Below are 16,621 nucleotides of genomic sequence, written 5' to 3'. Positions count from 1 at the left end.
TCTGATGTGTCATCAGGGCATGGAGGGGACACCGGAAACTCAAAGGCTATTCTAGTAGAGTACAAGCTCTAACATTTAAAAAAACTGAAGTTGGAAAAGCTCTGAGTGTGCTTTTATGGAATCACTTTGTTACTTTTTTCCAAGGACTAGGTTAGCTAAGCCCAGAGATGCCCGTACTTGGTGATTGGCCAGTGAGTAATGAATTCTTTTGGCCATAGCAAGTCGTTAAGATCATGTAGTAAATTTTTGCAGTATGCTTTAGTGGGAGGGGAACCCACTGCAGGAAATCTCAGATACTTCAAGTATTGTGCATGAATGATGAGCATGGAATAGGCCAACTTGTGCCGCATACCATTTGTTTGTAATGCTGTGGCTTGTTAGCTGTGATGAAAACAAAAGATCTGTGAATTCAGAACTTGATGTTATTACTACTTTCTTGTAAGAAGAAGTTAAGTAATTACTTAAATTCCTTTTCTGACAGTAAATCAGAGACAGGACTTGAGACTGCCTGATGGCTGGTCCTCTTCACTCTGCCATGACTGCCTCTGATGTTCTCTGTTTAAAAATAATTGCTAAACATTTGGAAAAGCGTCAGGTTTGTTACCGTACATATCACTGCTGCTGTGGTTGTGTTTGCGTGTGACCCTTTTATTTTTTGATGGGGAAGATCTGTCAGTCAGTCAGCAAGCATTTATTAAACGATTTTTGCAAGCCAGGGATTGAGCTGAGTTCTGGGGATTTAGTAAGGGCAAAAATGCAATCACTGCTTTCAGGGAACTCACATTCTAATGGGGGAGACAATACATGAACAATTATGTGCATATAACATACATATAGTGAAGATGGAAGGTAATCTCAGAGGGAAGGCATTAGCAGTGGACAGGACGGGGTGACTGGGAAAGAGACCTCTTGCAGAAAGTCAGGTTCAATCAGAATGTAAAAGGAAGTCAGAGAATCCAGGCATGAGAGCCGTAGTGAAATGGCATCGAGATGGGGGGTTGAGCGTAGTGTACAAGGAACATCCGTGTAACAGGATTGCAGATTGTGTGGAGGGTACTCAAGTGTAAGATAACTGGAAAGAGAGGAAGGGTCTAGGTTGTCAGGGACTTTCAAAGCTAAATAAAGGATTTTATATTTAATCCTTGTGGAAATAGGAAACCACTAGTATTTATTGAGTAAGGGAGTGACATGGTGAGACCTGTACTTTAGGAAGTTCACTTTGGCAGCTGAGTGGAGGGTGGATAGGAGCTGGGAGAGACTTGAGGCAGGGAAACCAACCAGAAAGCTTATTGTAGTAGTTCAGATCTGAGTTGATAAGGCCCTTCACCACGGAGGTGGCAGTAGGAGTGGAAAGAAAGAGACCTAAATAAGAGTGTCGTGGTGGTAGAAAAGATAATACTTTTCAATAGATTGGATATGTGGGATGCGTTTTCTAAGAGAGGAGATGAGGATGACACAGAGGTTGGGAGCCAGAATCAGTGGTGTCAAAACTCAAATAGAGACAGGGACCACTGACCTGTACATAAGGATCCCTGAAGGCTATGTTTACTCAGAAAACCACATATTTATATCATTCATGTTCTATTATATTTTTATCTTATTAACTATTTTCCAATTACATTTTAATCTGATTGGGACATGTTTGACACTGCTGGCCTGGGTGACTGGGAGAATCATGATGCTCTGGGTGGGAAAAGGAAACTGGAAAGAGGGAAGGGCTTCTGAGGATAAGTTCTGTTTTAACCTGTTGATTTTGAGATGTCTATAAGGTATCCAGTGTGAGAGAGGAATCTCTGATTCTTGGTCACAGGGGATATCCCTAAATTGAGTAGTGTCCGCAAAGTACATGCGACTTCTAACAGGAGGCAAGGAACTATGGAAAACATTCATCCTCAGTCTGGGAAAAACAATTCAGTGTGTATTTTGATGAGAAAGGATAGTAAGCATCATATTATGCTAAAGATAACACTGTTATAAAGGAAGCAGGTGACTTCTGAAAGACCTTGATTTAGGTTTTAGCCACTTCTTACTTGCATCTTTTTGTAGTATTTTTCAGTACCTTTAAAATAAAAAAAAAGATTTTTATTGATAATTTTTGTTTTTACATCACCTGTATTTTCCCCTTATTCCCTTCTTTCTTTCCTCCTAGACAGTGAGTCCTTGTAACAGAATTTTTTCAAAAAGCAGAAGAGAAAACAAAATTCAGCAAAAGCAGTCAACACATCACAAAAATTTCACTTTGTGTTGGGACTTTATATGTTCTACATCTGTGGACTCCCACCTCTGCACAAGATCGGGGGCAGGGGTAGATGCCTTACGGAACTCTTCTTTGGGGCCTGTGTTTTATAATTTTGTGATGTTCAGTGTGGTCGTGGTTGTTGTTTCCAGTTACATCATTGTGGTCATCGTGTACATTGTTTCCCTAGCTCTGCTTATTCGTTTTGCATCATTTCATGTGTCTTTCCATGCTTTTATGTATTCATTGTGTTTGTCATTTCGTACAGCCCAGGGATGTTCTGTTTCATTCTTGTACCACAATTTGTTTAGCTTTTCCCCAATTGAAGGACATTTACTTTGTTTCTAATCCTTTGCCACCACAAAAAGCAGCACCTTTAACCTCAAATCAAATGGTGGAACTTGATGTCCTTAATGTCATATTGTTTTTATCGATAAACCTCCTTCTGTCTCACCTTGTAGGACGTGTGTGTGTGTGTGTGTGTGTGTGTGTGTGTGTATACATATTTCCCTTATCCACCTGCTTTGAAGAAAGAGTAGGAAAAATTCATTCTTGCTGAGGTATAAATGAGTGGTTACAATTTAGCAGATTTTAACTTAAAGGAAGAGACTCAATTGAATATCACTCATCAGTGAGTAGGTAGAAGAGGACTTCTTTTGAGTAGGAAGGTGTTTTGGAGTACCCTTGAAATTACGTCCTATCACAGAATGCTTAGTTTGCCTGTATGAAAGATATGAAATCACATATAAACTTATCTTATTTTTGGTCCATATACTTTTTGAGAAATAGTGCTGAGTGCTTGTGAAAGAGCAAATTACTAAGAATTATTTTCATGCATAAGAGTACTCATATATTAGAGGATACTATTAGTTTTCTTTTTAAAAAATTTTTATTCATTTTGAACTTAAATATAGTAAGACAAAAAAGAACATTTCCATGTACACAGCACAACATAAAAAGAGGATTCAATATAAAACCGTGAATTTCACAGTTTACTTTTTTTTGAAAAACTATGTAATAAATACTATACATCATTTTCAAAGCTACCGTGCTTTTTTGTGCTTCCTTCTAAGTTTTGTTCTGTGCTGTATACTTAAATTTTTTTTTCTCCTTCACTCCTCTCCCTGCCCTAGAGAAGGCTACCATTAGACACATATATGTATGTATATGTGAAACCATACTATATATATTTTTTTTGTTTATCACTTCTTTCTCTAGATGTGGATAGCATCTTCCTTCATAGATCCTTTGAAATTGGTTTAAATATAATAGTCAAAATGACTTAGTTGTTTAAAGTTGTTCTTAGAACAATACTACTGTTGCTGTGTACAACATTCTCTTGGTTCTGCTCATTTGACTTTCATTATTTCATGCAAGTCTTTCCATGTTTTTCTAAAATCAAGCAGCTCATCATTTCTTATAGCACAGTAATATTCCATCACGATCATATACCACAGCTTGTTCAGCTATTCCCCAGTTGATGGGCATCCCCATAATTTCCATTTCTTTGCCACCACAATAGAGCTGCTATAAATATTTTAGAACATGTAAGTTCTTTTTCTTTTTCCCTAATCACTTTGGGAAACAGATCTAACAGTGATAGTATTGCTGTGTCAAAGGTTGTACACAGTTTTATAACTCTGGGCATAATTCCAGATTGCTCTTCAAAATGGTTGCACCAGTTCACAGTTCTACCAACAGTGAATTAGTGTTCCAGTTTTTCCACATCCGCTCCAACATTTGTTGCTCTTCCTTTCTATCATTTTAGCTTATCTGATAGGTGTAAAATGATATCTCAAAGTCATTTTAATTTTCATTTTTCTAATCAATAGTGATTTAGAACATTTTTCCATATGACTATATGTAGTTTGATTTCTTTGTTGAAAAACTGCGTGTTCATATCCTTTGACCATTTATCAATTGGGGAATGACTCTTATTTGATATTATTATTATTATTATTATTATTATTATTATTATTATTATTATTATTATTATTATTATTATTATTGCTTTTTTGGTGAGGCAGTTGGGGTTAAGTGACTTTCCCAAGGTCACACAGCTAGTAAGTGTCCAGTGTCTGAGGCTAGATTTGAACTCACGTCATCCTGACTCCAAGGCTAGAGCTCTATCCATTGCGCCACCTAGCAGCCCCCATACTGTTATTTTTAAAGTGTCTTAGCTTGACTGGACATGAATCTTTAAAAAAAAACAACTTCATATAATGGCAATACAAAATGCTATAAATTTGACTGGTAAATTAAAGACATGTCCAAATTCTCATTTGATTATATTTATTCTCTCTTATTAGTCTGCAGAATCTCATTGGTTAACAGCAGAAGAAAGGAACCAAGTTATTCATGACCTCAAAGCCTCAGGATGGTCAGAATTAAATGAAAGAGATGCTATATATAAAGAATTCTGTTTCAAAAATTTTAATCAGGTAAGTGTTGATGTTAACATTTTTGTCATCTTGCGCTGGAAATGTTTCAGATGCTGTTGCTTTTCATACATACGTTGATGAGGATGAAATTGAGAAATCTGGAGAAAGAGTCAGAATTGATCTTTAAGTCAGTATGAAGTCAAAAGCTGTGCTGTCACTTCTCTTGAGCATTCCATCCAGGGAACCAAGCCTAGCAGGAAATAAGGAACAGCAATAGATAGGTTGGGGATTCAGATCACAAGGAGTGTGGAAGAGCTGATTCTGATTTAACTTAATTCACAACGTTTTGGTCTTTTTTGGAGTCTGTGTTCCTTCCTTATTCTCATCCTTCATAGACTTGTTGACATTTTTGTAGTCTGAAAACATTGTATTCTTTCTCGACTTACTCATTTACCAAGCATTTATTAAATGTGCCAGCCAGTATGCTTTGTGTATTGGATACACAAAGACAAAAACAAAACCATTGCTGTCCACAAAGAGGTTATATTCTATTAGAGACAATACATAAAATAGATAAATAAATGTAAAATATATACGGAATAAATGCAAATAACTGATTAGTTAGGCTTTGGGCTCAGTTGACTGGCCTCCCATGTTCTCTGTCCAGAGTCGAGATCTCTCCTTCAAACTCTATGCTAGACCCATCTGAGTTCTCTACTTTCATTGTCTCTTATTACCCATCCTGTAATCTACTTTTCCTATTTGCTCAAATTTCCCTTCATACAAGTATTCCTTTGCCATCTATTAATTTTCTTCCAGGTTTTAAAAGTTCCCGTATCCTTCCAACTCAAAAACTCTACCTTGAGCAGTTCTTTAACTCTTTCATCTTTTATTTGGCAGATATAAAGACTGGGCTTCGAGTTAGGAAGACCTGAATTCAAAATCAATTCAGACTAGCTGTGTGACCCTGGACAAATCACTTAACCTCTGTTTGCTTCATAAAATGGGAATAATATTAGTATGTACCTCCTATCAAATGAGATACTGTACTTAGCACAGTGCCTGGCACATAGGTATACACACACACACACACACACACACACACATCTATCTATATAAATGTAAGCTACTATTACTATTATTATTGTGATTTTGAGACAATTTTGGTTTTTTTCTCTTTGGCTCTGTAACGCTTATGACTTACCTTTCTCTCAGCCCACAAAACAGAGTATAGATATTGTTATGAACCCTATTCCAGTTATTTTTATGTCTCTATGTCTTTATGTCTCTTTAACACAAAACAAAGAAGTCACTTGAAGCCAAGGACTTCATTCATTTAAGTCGCTTAGTATAATTCCTAATGCCACCAAGTGAAAATAGGAAAGAAAAAATGTTCTCGATGAGGATAGTATTTAGTGATACCTGTTTAAGGTATACTGTTACTGTATTCTGCGTGTCTCCTCCTCCCCTCTCCCCCCATCTTCTCTTCCTGGTTATTATGTCCTGTGTAAGCTACAAAGTAGATGTTGACTGTGTCTTACTCTTAGCTTTTTGGTATGAGATAGCCCTTGAAGAGCAGATTGTTACTACTGATTCATGTTATCAGGAATATTTAGCAATGTCATGGAACTTGGCATCCGGTCATGGTGTGTAATCCCTCAGCAGTAAATTAGGAGTTGGGCGTTATGTTTTCAAAGTTTTTTGGCATTTGCATGTATTTGCACCATCATGAATTTTGAACAGACTTGAACATGTGACAGTGCATTTTGAGGGTTGTGGCCCAAGGTGTCTGTTGTTAAGTTACTGCTTTTGCACAATTTTTCAACTTGTGCTAAGCTTTAAAAAAACAAATGAAATGAAAACAACAACAACAAAAAAAGCCAAAACCCTGAAGGAAAAAAGAAAAACAAAACTTCATTTAACCAGAATCCAAGGAAGTGGAACACTTAATCAGCCAGAATTTTTTTCTTCATTGGACTTTTAGGAAAAAGAGGCAAATTCCAAGAATATAAATCAAGATCAGAGGTTTAGTAAAGAAGCTAACTTTAACAGTAAACCAACTTAAAAGGTACATCTTTGGGTTAGCAGCTCAGTCCTACGTTTTGTGCACATACAGGATTCTGCAGTGGTAATTGATGTTCAGAATATTGACCTCAGGGCTTTGCAAAGAATGATTGTTATGGCATATACTGGCTATAAGGTAGAAAACTAGATGAATATATTTTAGAAACATTTTCAGCGACAAAACTTTTTTTTTTCTGGTTGGTTAGGAAACACTAAGCCCCTGTACCTTTAGCATTTTTGATACTTAAATTTTTCAGTGGATATATATTATTTTCCTATACTGTGAAGATAAATGGGTTACAAAATAAAATTACATTTAGTTTTCTACTAAGGTTTTGAACAATTTTTTGGATCATTTTTAAAAATAAAATTTTATTGATGTCTTTTTTTTTACATTGCATAAATATCCCCCTCTACTTCTCCTGCCTGCTCCCAAAAAGCTATCCCTTATAATAAGTATTTTTATTTTAAGAAAAGAAAGAGGAAGAAGAGAAAAAAAATCAGCAAAGCTAATCAGTAAATTAAAAAAAATCTGACAATATATTCAGTGTTCCTATATTGTGGGCCTCCCACCTCTACAAAGGATAGGAGATGATATCTTTTCTTATCACTTCCCTGGAGCCAAATTTATTATTTAAAATTTTACGTCTTTCATTTTTGACTATTTTGTGGTAGTTTCTCTCTTCATTTACATTATTGTAGTCATTGTGTATGTTGTCTTCTCACCTCTGCTCACTTCACTCTGCGTTAGTTCATGTGTCTTTCCATGCTTCTTTTTTGTTTATATTTGTTATTTCTTGCAGCACAGTAATATTCCACTTCATTCATGTTCCACAACCATTCCCCAATCAATAGGTGTCTGTTTTGTTCTTTGCTACGATAGAAAGTTCTGCTATAAACATTTCAGTGTACAGTAAATGGAGCTTTTCTTTTTATCAGTTTCCTGCTTGGGGTATTTTTGGTGTATCTTTTAGTCAAATGGTATAGACATTTTAGCTACCTTATTTGTGTAATTTCAGCTTATTTTACAAATGGTTGCACTACTTCACAGCCCTATCAGCAATGCATTATGTGGGTGTCTTTCTACTACCCCTGCAACATTGCTTATTTTCATCTTTTGTCATCTTTGCCAGCTTGCTGGGTGTGGTGAAACTTTAGGTGTTATTTTAATTTGCATTTCTCTTATTATTAGTGTCTTGGAGAATTATTTTTTTAAATAAATTTTTATTGATTTCTTTTGTTTTTTCATATCATAATTTCCCCTACTGCCTTTCCCTTTCCCAAAGAGCTATCTCGTATAACAAATATTTTTTAAAGACTAAAAAAGGAATAGGAAAGGCAGCTTAACTGATCAATACATAGAAAAAGTCTGAAAATGTGTGTAATTGCACACATGTGTGGACCTTCTCCCTCTGCAAAGGAATGGGGTGAAGTTATCTTCTCATGTTTCTTCATTTGGATTATGTTATTCTTTGTAATTTTGCAGCACTCACTTCTGATTTTTATTTTTTGTGGTGGTTCTTTCTATTTACATTGTTGTAGTTACTATGTATATTTTTATTCTTGGCTCTGCTTCACTTAGCATTAGTTCTTATAGATGTTTCTGTGCTTCTCTGTATTTATCACATTCTTCATTTCTTATAGCACAATGGTAATGTGCCACATTTTGTTCAACCATTCCCCAGTCAGCAGGTGTCTGTTTTGTTTCCAATTCTTTGATATCATGATATCACAGAAAGTGCTTCTGAAAATATTTTTTGCATAAACAAGAACTTTGTTTTTATCAGTCTTCTCCTTGGGGTGTATGCCTAGTCATGGAATCTCTGGGTCGAAAGGTATAGGCATTTTATTTGCAGTGCATTTGCATATTTTCAAATTGTTTTCCAAAGTGGTTGTGCTGATTCACAGCCCCACCAACAAGGCAGTAGTGGGCCTGACATTAACTGTTCTCAGTCTATTGTCATTTTTGCCAGTTTGCTGAATGTGAAGTGAAACTTCAGAGCTGTTTTCCTTTGAATTCCCTGTTATTATTAGTGATTTGGAGCATTCTTTAATATTGTGGCTAATAGTTTGTAATTCTTTTAAAAGCTTTTTTGGATAATTTTTGATGGTTTATAAGGATTTGGTTTTCTGTCTGAAAGTTTTGGTCTCTGATGTGATTATTTTTAAAGGCTCTATGTTTACTCTGAAGATTAGATGAGGATAAATACCTGGTAAATCTGTAAATTGAAACCTGGACATAAATGGCAGTTACAGATGTGTGGAATAGTCGTTGTACTTTAAGCAGCTACTCTTAGCTCTTGCTGGTAGTACTAGAGCAATGAGTTGTGCAAAATTATGCTGTCTTTTGAGAACAGTAAAGAATATAGTATACCTTAATAAAAATAAAACACTGTGATCTGGTGACATGGTAACTAGCAATTGAATTGCTTAGAATGCCTGGTCCCTAAGGCGCTTGGCATTTGCAAATGAATTTGGATTTTCTGGTCATCTAGATATATATAAAGGGGTAAAGCCTTGTAAGTTGTCATATAAATCTGCTTTTAGGTGGTTGGCAACTGCAGGGAGTGTATATTGGAAAAATTTAGTGGACATGGACTTAAAAAGATTGAAAGTGGCTAGCTTTTCACAGCAACACTTTGAAAAACTAATACTATAAGAGGCTGATAAGTAACATCTTAAAGGTTGGTGGTCCTTAAACACTGAAACAATTATCAGAATTGATTTGATGTTTATGTTTTGTTTTTTCATATGTGTAAAATCTTTCTTTGATATTAGAAACCATATATAGAATATGTATGACATTCTAGTAGAAACTGGAAAATGCAAAAAAGGACTGGTAAGACATTGGGCCATGAGTGATCTAGGAACACCAACCATACGCCTTGTAAAGCATTATTTTGCATATTATGTAGTTTAGCATATCTATGTGTACCAAACAAAATAAATATTTGTGCTATGACAGATGCTATTGTCTCACTATTTTTTCCCCCTAGGAAACTGTTGTTGAATATAACACTATCTATTGTCCTATCATTAGTGAAAAGGTAGATTTTTATTATTGTTTTAGTATATATATTAAATTTTTTCTTTTTAAAAAAAATTATATTAAATTTTTTCATTTAGTCCTTATAACCAAAATGTGATAGGTGTATAGCACATGTGGGAGACATTCCATAAGTTTGAGAAGTAATATAATTTTAGCCAGAATTTAAGAGAGGTCCCATCACTTCCCTCCACTCCACCACATTCCCTCTAGGACCTCATGGTAAAAATTCAGGCTGGTGGATACATTGGTGAACTATTATTCTCTGAGGCTCCTGTGGGACTCTTAGATACTGTAGGACCCATCTGGAGCTCAGCAGCTGAAGTTTGGTGTATCAGTGTCTGTGTCCTCGAGGGAATGGTAGTATTCAGGAAGAAATGAAGGCTAAAAGCATCATCATTTTTATTCATTTTACTCTACCCTGTTTATATACTATTCAAGATGTAGATCTGACATGTACTTTCAAAAACATGTGCATTGGATAGACTTTGGGAAATGTAAAACAGGTGCCAGAAATGCAAATATGAAACCAAATTGCAGTGTGAAATTGTTGTGGTCATTATACTGTTCTTTAATAAAAATGGACTTTTAACTGCATCCTTTTTTCTTAGTTGTGTTGTAAATCTTCTGTTTACAGGATTTAGTCTGTGTATTTAGTAGAAGTCTAGCAGTCATGCAGTATAATTTCCTCAGTGGTCTTTGTCTTGCCCTTTTACAGATGGTGTAAAATCAGGTGTGTAAAAAATAAAAAGTGGTTGAGTTGACGGGAAAGCTATTTCAGATTTATGCGTTACAGATGATATTGTGTGATTAATGCATTCATTGCCTTTTATTGCTTTTTACAGATAATGCACTTGATGCATGGAAAATTATGTGGGTCAAATCTGTGCCAGGCTTTAGAGACTATGAATAGCAACAGGTGTTATCATATGAGTACCGTAATTATTATAAGATCAATAAATGTTTATGAAATACGTAGACATAAATTTCATTTATGTAAATTGCTATCTTTAATAAGAAACTTCAGTGTGAATGGTTTAAATTGTAAGAAATTGTAGATGAGATTAGCTTGGTATACTGCAGCCACAAGTCAGTTACCTTAAACCTAAGTGACAAGAAAAATCGTACTTGAGTTGCATTGCTCACACACTCATTGCTGGTGCTACATAAGTATGTTTAATGTGAATTAATAATGTTGGCCTATTATTTGCAGAAAACAATCTATTGATAGAGAACTTATATAAAATTAATTTCCTCCTTGCTCTTTTTAGTTCCATTTCAAATTTTTTCTGTTGCACTAGCTCCCCTGCTTTAGCAGAGCTATAACTGACACTTCTGGCTTATACAGTAGGAGTTTTCCAAAAGATTTAAGTAAGTTTGAATCCAGTTACTTGCTCTTTGTCTACTTCAAAACACTGCCATAAATAACAGGTGATTCAGCAGGCTCATCAGTGGTGAAAGGCATCATCAATGTTTTTCTTAACAGGCCAAAGGGCTGCATTCTTTTCTCTGCTCTAAAGCAGACTAGACTCTCAATGGTAAGTTCTTTGTTAGTAGGGATTGTTTCATTCTTGGTATTTGTATCCCTACAGCTTAGTAGAGTGCCTAGCACATTGTCGGTGCTTAATAAGTGCTTGTTAATTGATTGATTTCATTGCTTGTCTTTAACCATGTAGTTTTCTGCACTCAGAAGAGACCCCACTGAAAGCAATATGATGGAGTATGGGTATGTTTGTTTCTTCTAGCCCTTAGATGTGTATGATTGCCTTTGCTTTTCTTCTCCAATGAAAATAAATTACTAGCACTTTCCCTCTCCCCTTCTAGGAAGTAGTATTTTGTAAATAGTTTGTTTTACTGTGCCTTCCTGGGGTAGGTCAGACAGACAAATATTAATCAGGTAGTAAGTAAACATTTGTTAAATGCCTGCTATATACCAAGCACTGAGCTAAATACTGGGGATACGAAAAGAGGCAAAACACGAACCCTGCCCTCAAGGAGTTCACAATCTAATGGGGGAGACAACAAGCACACAAATAATTACAGACAAGCTATATAGAGGGTAAATAGGAAATAATTACAAGAGAAAAGGCAGTGGAATTAAAGAGGGTTGGGAAATGCTTCTTGTAGATGATGAAATTTTAGGTGGAACATAAAAAAAGCCAGGGAAGCTGGGAAGCGGAAATAAAGAAAGAGAGTATTCTAGGCACCAGAGAAGATGCCCGCAGGTGAGAGATGGAACATCTTGTTCATGGAACAGCAGGGAGTCCAGTGTCACTGGATTGAACAGTACATGGCAGGAAGCAAGGTGTAAGAAGACTGGAGGAGGCCAGTTTATGGAGGACTTTGAATGCCAAACAGAGAAGTGTGTATTTGATCCTAGAAGTTCGCTGGAGTTTATCGAGTAAGGGTGTGTGTGACATGGTGTAAGTTGCTTTAGGAAAATCACTTTGGTGGTAAAATGGAGGATGGTTTGGAGTGGGGTGTGATTTGAGGTAGGTGGACCCACCAGCAGGCTATGCTATAGCAGTCAATAATTTTTAGAAATAGAGAAACTGAGACAGGGAAAGAAAGCCCAGGATTTCTTGGTACCCACAACAGCTCTTATACTATGTTACAGTGAAACCTCTTTAGAAGATATGCTGTGGGTCCATGTTGGACACATTGGATCACTTTTCCATGAGTGATCTCCTGCAAAAATAAGTCAGGCTATATTAATTGAGGAGTTACTCATGCACTGCTATTGAGTAATCATCTAATCCTTTACCTGTATTGTTGTAGTTTATGGGTTTTTTTTTTTTGATGAGGCAATTGGAGTTAAGTGACTTGCCCAAGGTCACACAGCTAGTAAGTGTTATGTGTCTGAGGGCAGATTTGAACTCAGGTCCTCCTGACTCCAAGGCTGGAGCTCTATCCACTGTGCCACCTAGCTGCCCCCTTTATGTGTATTGTTAAACCAGTCCTGTCTAATCAGCAAACATTGCTAATGAATCTCCATTTTATGGCCATACTGACAGCCAGCAGAGTGTCTATAACTGAGCCACCTTGCCATAGCATTTTCAACCTGACTATGCGAATAAAATGCTTCCTAAGTAAACCAGGAATGTAGATACGCAGCATATGCCTCGACCCAATCCATGGATCCAAAAGCAGCGTATTCTTATCACCGTGATCCCTTGTGCTGCTGTTCTGTTATAACTAGTGCTGGTATTGAAGATGTAACGTAGTCACATTCATTGTTTTACCGCTTACAAAGCAGTGCAGATACTTATATCACCTTTAACAGAGGAGGAAACTTAGGCACAAAAATGTGAAATGACTTAGAGTGAGGATTTGAACCAGGGTCTTCTGATATCAGGCCCAGCGTTCAAATGCAAAACCAAAGGAAGTTGTGGTTTTTATACTTGTTGACTTGACTTGATGGACTTGAACTGAGTTTCCCACAAAGTTCCATTTAGTGATTCTTTCTTGAACACCTACACATGAAATACATGACTTAGCTCCCTGCTTTGAAGGCTATATAGTTGGGGAGACAAGACATAGGAGAGACTTGATAATAAAACACTGAGGTAAAATCAGATACCAAAAAAGTATAATACATAGAAGTGTATCCTAAGGATGATCAAGAATGAATTGAAAGGTTAATGTGAGTTGAACTTATCCAGGAAAACATCCTTGAGGAGGTAAGATTAGAGCTGGGCTTTGAGAGGTAAGTAGAATTTGGAGGGGTAGTGCTCCTGATCAGGAAAATAGCATAAGCAAAAATGCACAGGTGAAGATTGAGAGTATTGAAGCCAGGAGATAGTGAGGAGATTGACTTGGCTTAAGTGGAGATTGTTTATTGGGAATTATGGGAGGTCTAATTAGATGGGTATGGTGGGAGTATGCAAGAGGTGAGAAGGGGCTTTGCAAATGGGAAACTCTTCTGGGGAACTCTACCTTTTGGTAAATCTACCCTACAATCTCAAACTCAGCATTTCTAAAACCAAGTCCTTTCCATTTCAAATCCAAACTGATCTCTTCCTGTTTTTCCTGTTTTCATCAGTGGGCCACTATTTTGAAACCTCAGAATCCTGTTGTATTTCCTTATTTAGTTATCAAGTCTGTTCTTGTACTATCAATTATTCCTTATGAGGAGTTGTGAACTGGTGAGATTCTGGGGGTGCAGGTAGGGATGTGAGTGGGAGATTGGGATGGGGATTTGAGGAGTACGGGGGCAGGGATCTGTGGGGGTGAGGATGAGGGCATGAGGATCTGGGGTGTGGGAGTGGGGTTCTGGGGAGTGGATTGATGAGATGATTGATCTGTTGAAGTTCTTAAGTGAAACATCTTTTCCAGTCCCGACTTCTGTTATCCTAGTCCAGACCCACATTGCCCAGTCTTTCCCTAACTCTCATCCTATACTTATTACTAAATTAATCTCCTTATAGAATGTTTTCATAGTGTCACTCCGCTGCTTAGAATCCCTCAATGGCTCCTTGGTTTTTAGGAGAAAGTCCAGGCTTCTTGACCTTGCATTCAAGGTCCTTCACCTTTTGACCTCAGCCTATATTTTCAGCCTTATTTCCTACTCATATGAACCCTCTTTTTGATCCAGTTTTACTTATTGTCTCCTGTATATATCTTTGTTCACACTGTTTTTTACTCTTTCCTCTTCAGCCAGCACAAGTTACAGTCATATTTCTTTCTTCTGAACTTACTAGCTCCTATTGTTGGCAATATTCATTTGTAGCTTAATAACACTGTTTCATGTCATTTTTTTTGTATTATTGTTTTTACATTATTATTTACTTTGTTGAGCTTCTTGAAGAAAGGAATCTGACATATACACACACGCACGTGCGCGCACACGCACACACACACACACACACACACACATATTTTGTCTCTTCCCACAGCATCCAGCATTATACATAGAGTCAGCTGGTAAGCTACCACCTAAATATTTGTAAGGACTGTTGAATACCATAGATAATCCCTATCAATGCCTTTTAGAGTAACATCTTTGTTTTTCATACTTCTGTTTTCAGCAAATTATATAAAAATCTTTCTTCTTCCACTGGTTTCCAGCTTCCCATTTCTTAGAGTAGGGATTTTTAACATGCAGTTTGTGGCTAGTTTTCAGGGTGTGAACTTGGATAGGAAAAAATTACATATTTTTTTCAGTGTACTTTATTTCCTTTATAGAATCTAAAAAATCTAAAATATATTTTATTTTATGCATTTAAAATTATTATTCTGAGAACGGGTCCATGACACAAAAAAAGGCTTGACCCTTTTCTACCAAGTAAAATTAAACAGTCCATGTCTATTGTGTACATCTGATGACTGACATTAGGAGTAGAATTTTTAATTGTTAGCACCAAAACTGCAAGACTTAGAACAAGTTCATTGGATTATACATACTTAAGAGGGAAGCCTTCAGTCTTGGTGCAACTCTAGTATGCTATTTAGTAGAAGGCTGCAGGACTCTCAGGCTATTTTTGTAATGGCATTTAACCTATACAGAGTAAAATACTTTGTAGGTCTTATTGCCAGGAAGACCTCTTAGTGAAGTTCTATAACTCTTACAAGGGTTTCATGCTTAGGAGCCTATTCCAGTTAAGCAGAATTACCTGGTACAAACTCTTATCTTTAGATTCTATTAATTGTTATTTTACTCTGCTTCCAGTTAAGCAGAATTACCTGGTACAAACTCTTATCTTTAGATTCTATTAATTGTTATTTTACTCTGCTTCCTTTTTCTGTTAATGTAGCATCATAGAAGCTCTGTTATGACCCTGCCATCTTTTGGCTGATTTCTTCGATATTTGTTTATATGAATGTACAGATTAAATAAATATCTGATGCATTTTGGTGGAATTATAACAAGCTTAAAGAAGTATTGCTTTAAAGTCATTCTGTATGCAGAACCTGGTTCAGTAAGAGGTTCACTTGAGGTGAAGCACATCTGTATGGAATTGAAGGTCAAGACTCGCAATTTTGTGATTAGATGTTGAGAATGATGAGGTTTTTGAATTGGTCAAATTTACTCTGGCCGGGGCATAGAAGTAGAGTAAATTCAAGATGTTGATTATGGTATTGGAGTGGGACAGACACTTTAATGTCAACTTTTGGATGATTTTCTTCTTTTTCTTCCAAATAAGAAGAAGACGGCAACAATAGTTAAAGAAAGTTTGATAGCTCCCAAATCTATTTCTGTATGAAATGTCGAACTTAAATGAGAACTTTTCAGTACAAATCTCATTTTACCCAAGAGAAATGCTGTTTGAAATCTAGTCCTAAGTTGTTTTTACACCTTAAAAAAAAAAGAGGAGGCTTTAAAAAAGGATTTAAGAAAGCCTGTGTATTCTTTGGAGGTTTTTTATCAAACTATCAACAGGACCTGTAGTCTCACAGGACCTGAGGAGATGCCATTCAGTAAACTAAAACAAAAAAATAGTAAACAATTCCTTCGTGGCTTAGAAGAGTTAACGTTAAGCTCTTAAGTATTTCCTCCAGTTGCTAAATGCTTTATAGGTTTGTTTGGCAGTGTAGAAATAGGTGGCTTTGAAAGAACCTGTTAGCCTCTGAATATGAGGAACCGGATATAAAGAGATACTGCATAGTATAGCATCCGTGTTAGATTGAATGTCAGTGAATAAGAGACTGTTGCATAAACCATACTATCTCAACCCTCTGTTCCTTTTTTTTTTTTAAGTTGCATGTTTTCACTAAGTTTAACTTTTGTAAATTTGCTCATATATTATTGCAGGGATCAGTCAGGTCTCTTAACAACAACAACAACAACAACAACAACAACAATAATAACAACAATAATAATAATACCATTGCATTTGTATGATGTCTTTCACTTTTCAATATTCATTTGATAATTTTTTTTTATTAACTTATTAA

At 36.2% G+C, this 16,621-nt stretch overlaps 1 protein-coding gene across 1 annotated transcript in view; it reads left to right on the top strand.

Annotated features, from left to right (window-relative positions):
• PCBD2 (pterin-4 alpha-carbinolamine dehydratase 2) overlaps positions 1 to 16,621 on the top strand; it is a 52,090-nt gene that overhangs the window by 3,218 nt on the left and 32,251 nt on the right. Inside the window, exon 2 of the mRNA XM_020991240.2 lies at positions 4,546 to 4,677. Within this exon, the coding sequence (XP_020846899.1) occupies positions 4,546 to 4,677 (132 nt within the window). The remainder of the gene's footprint in view (positions 1 to 4,545; positions 4,678 to 16,621) is intronic.

This window comes from Phascolarctos cinereus, unplaced genomic scaffold (assembly GCF_003287225.1).
Source record: "Phascolarctos cinereus isolate Bilbo 61053 unplaced genomic scaffold, phaCin_HiC Scaffold_2;HRSCAF=192, whole genome shotgun sequence".
Classification (NCBI taxonomy): Eukaryota; Metazoa; Chordata; class Mammalia; order Diprotodontia; family Phascolarctidae; genus Phascolarctos; species Phascolarctos cinereus.
Note: the sequence above shows the minus strand (reverse complement) of the source record. Positions and strands in the feature narration are given on the sequence as shown.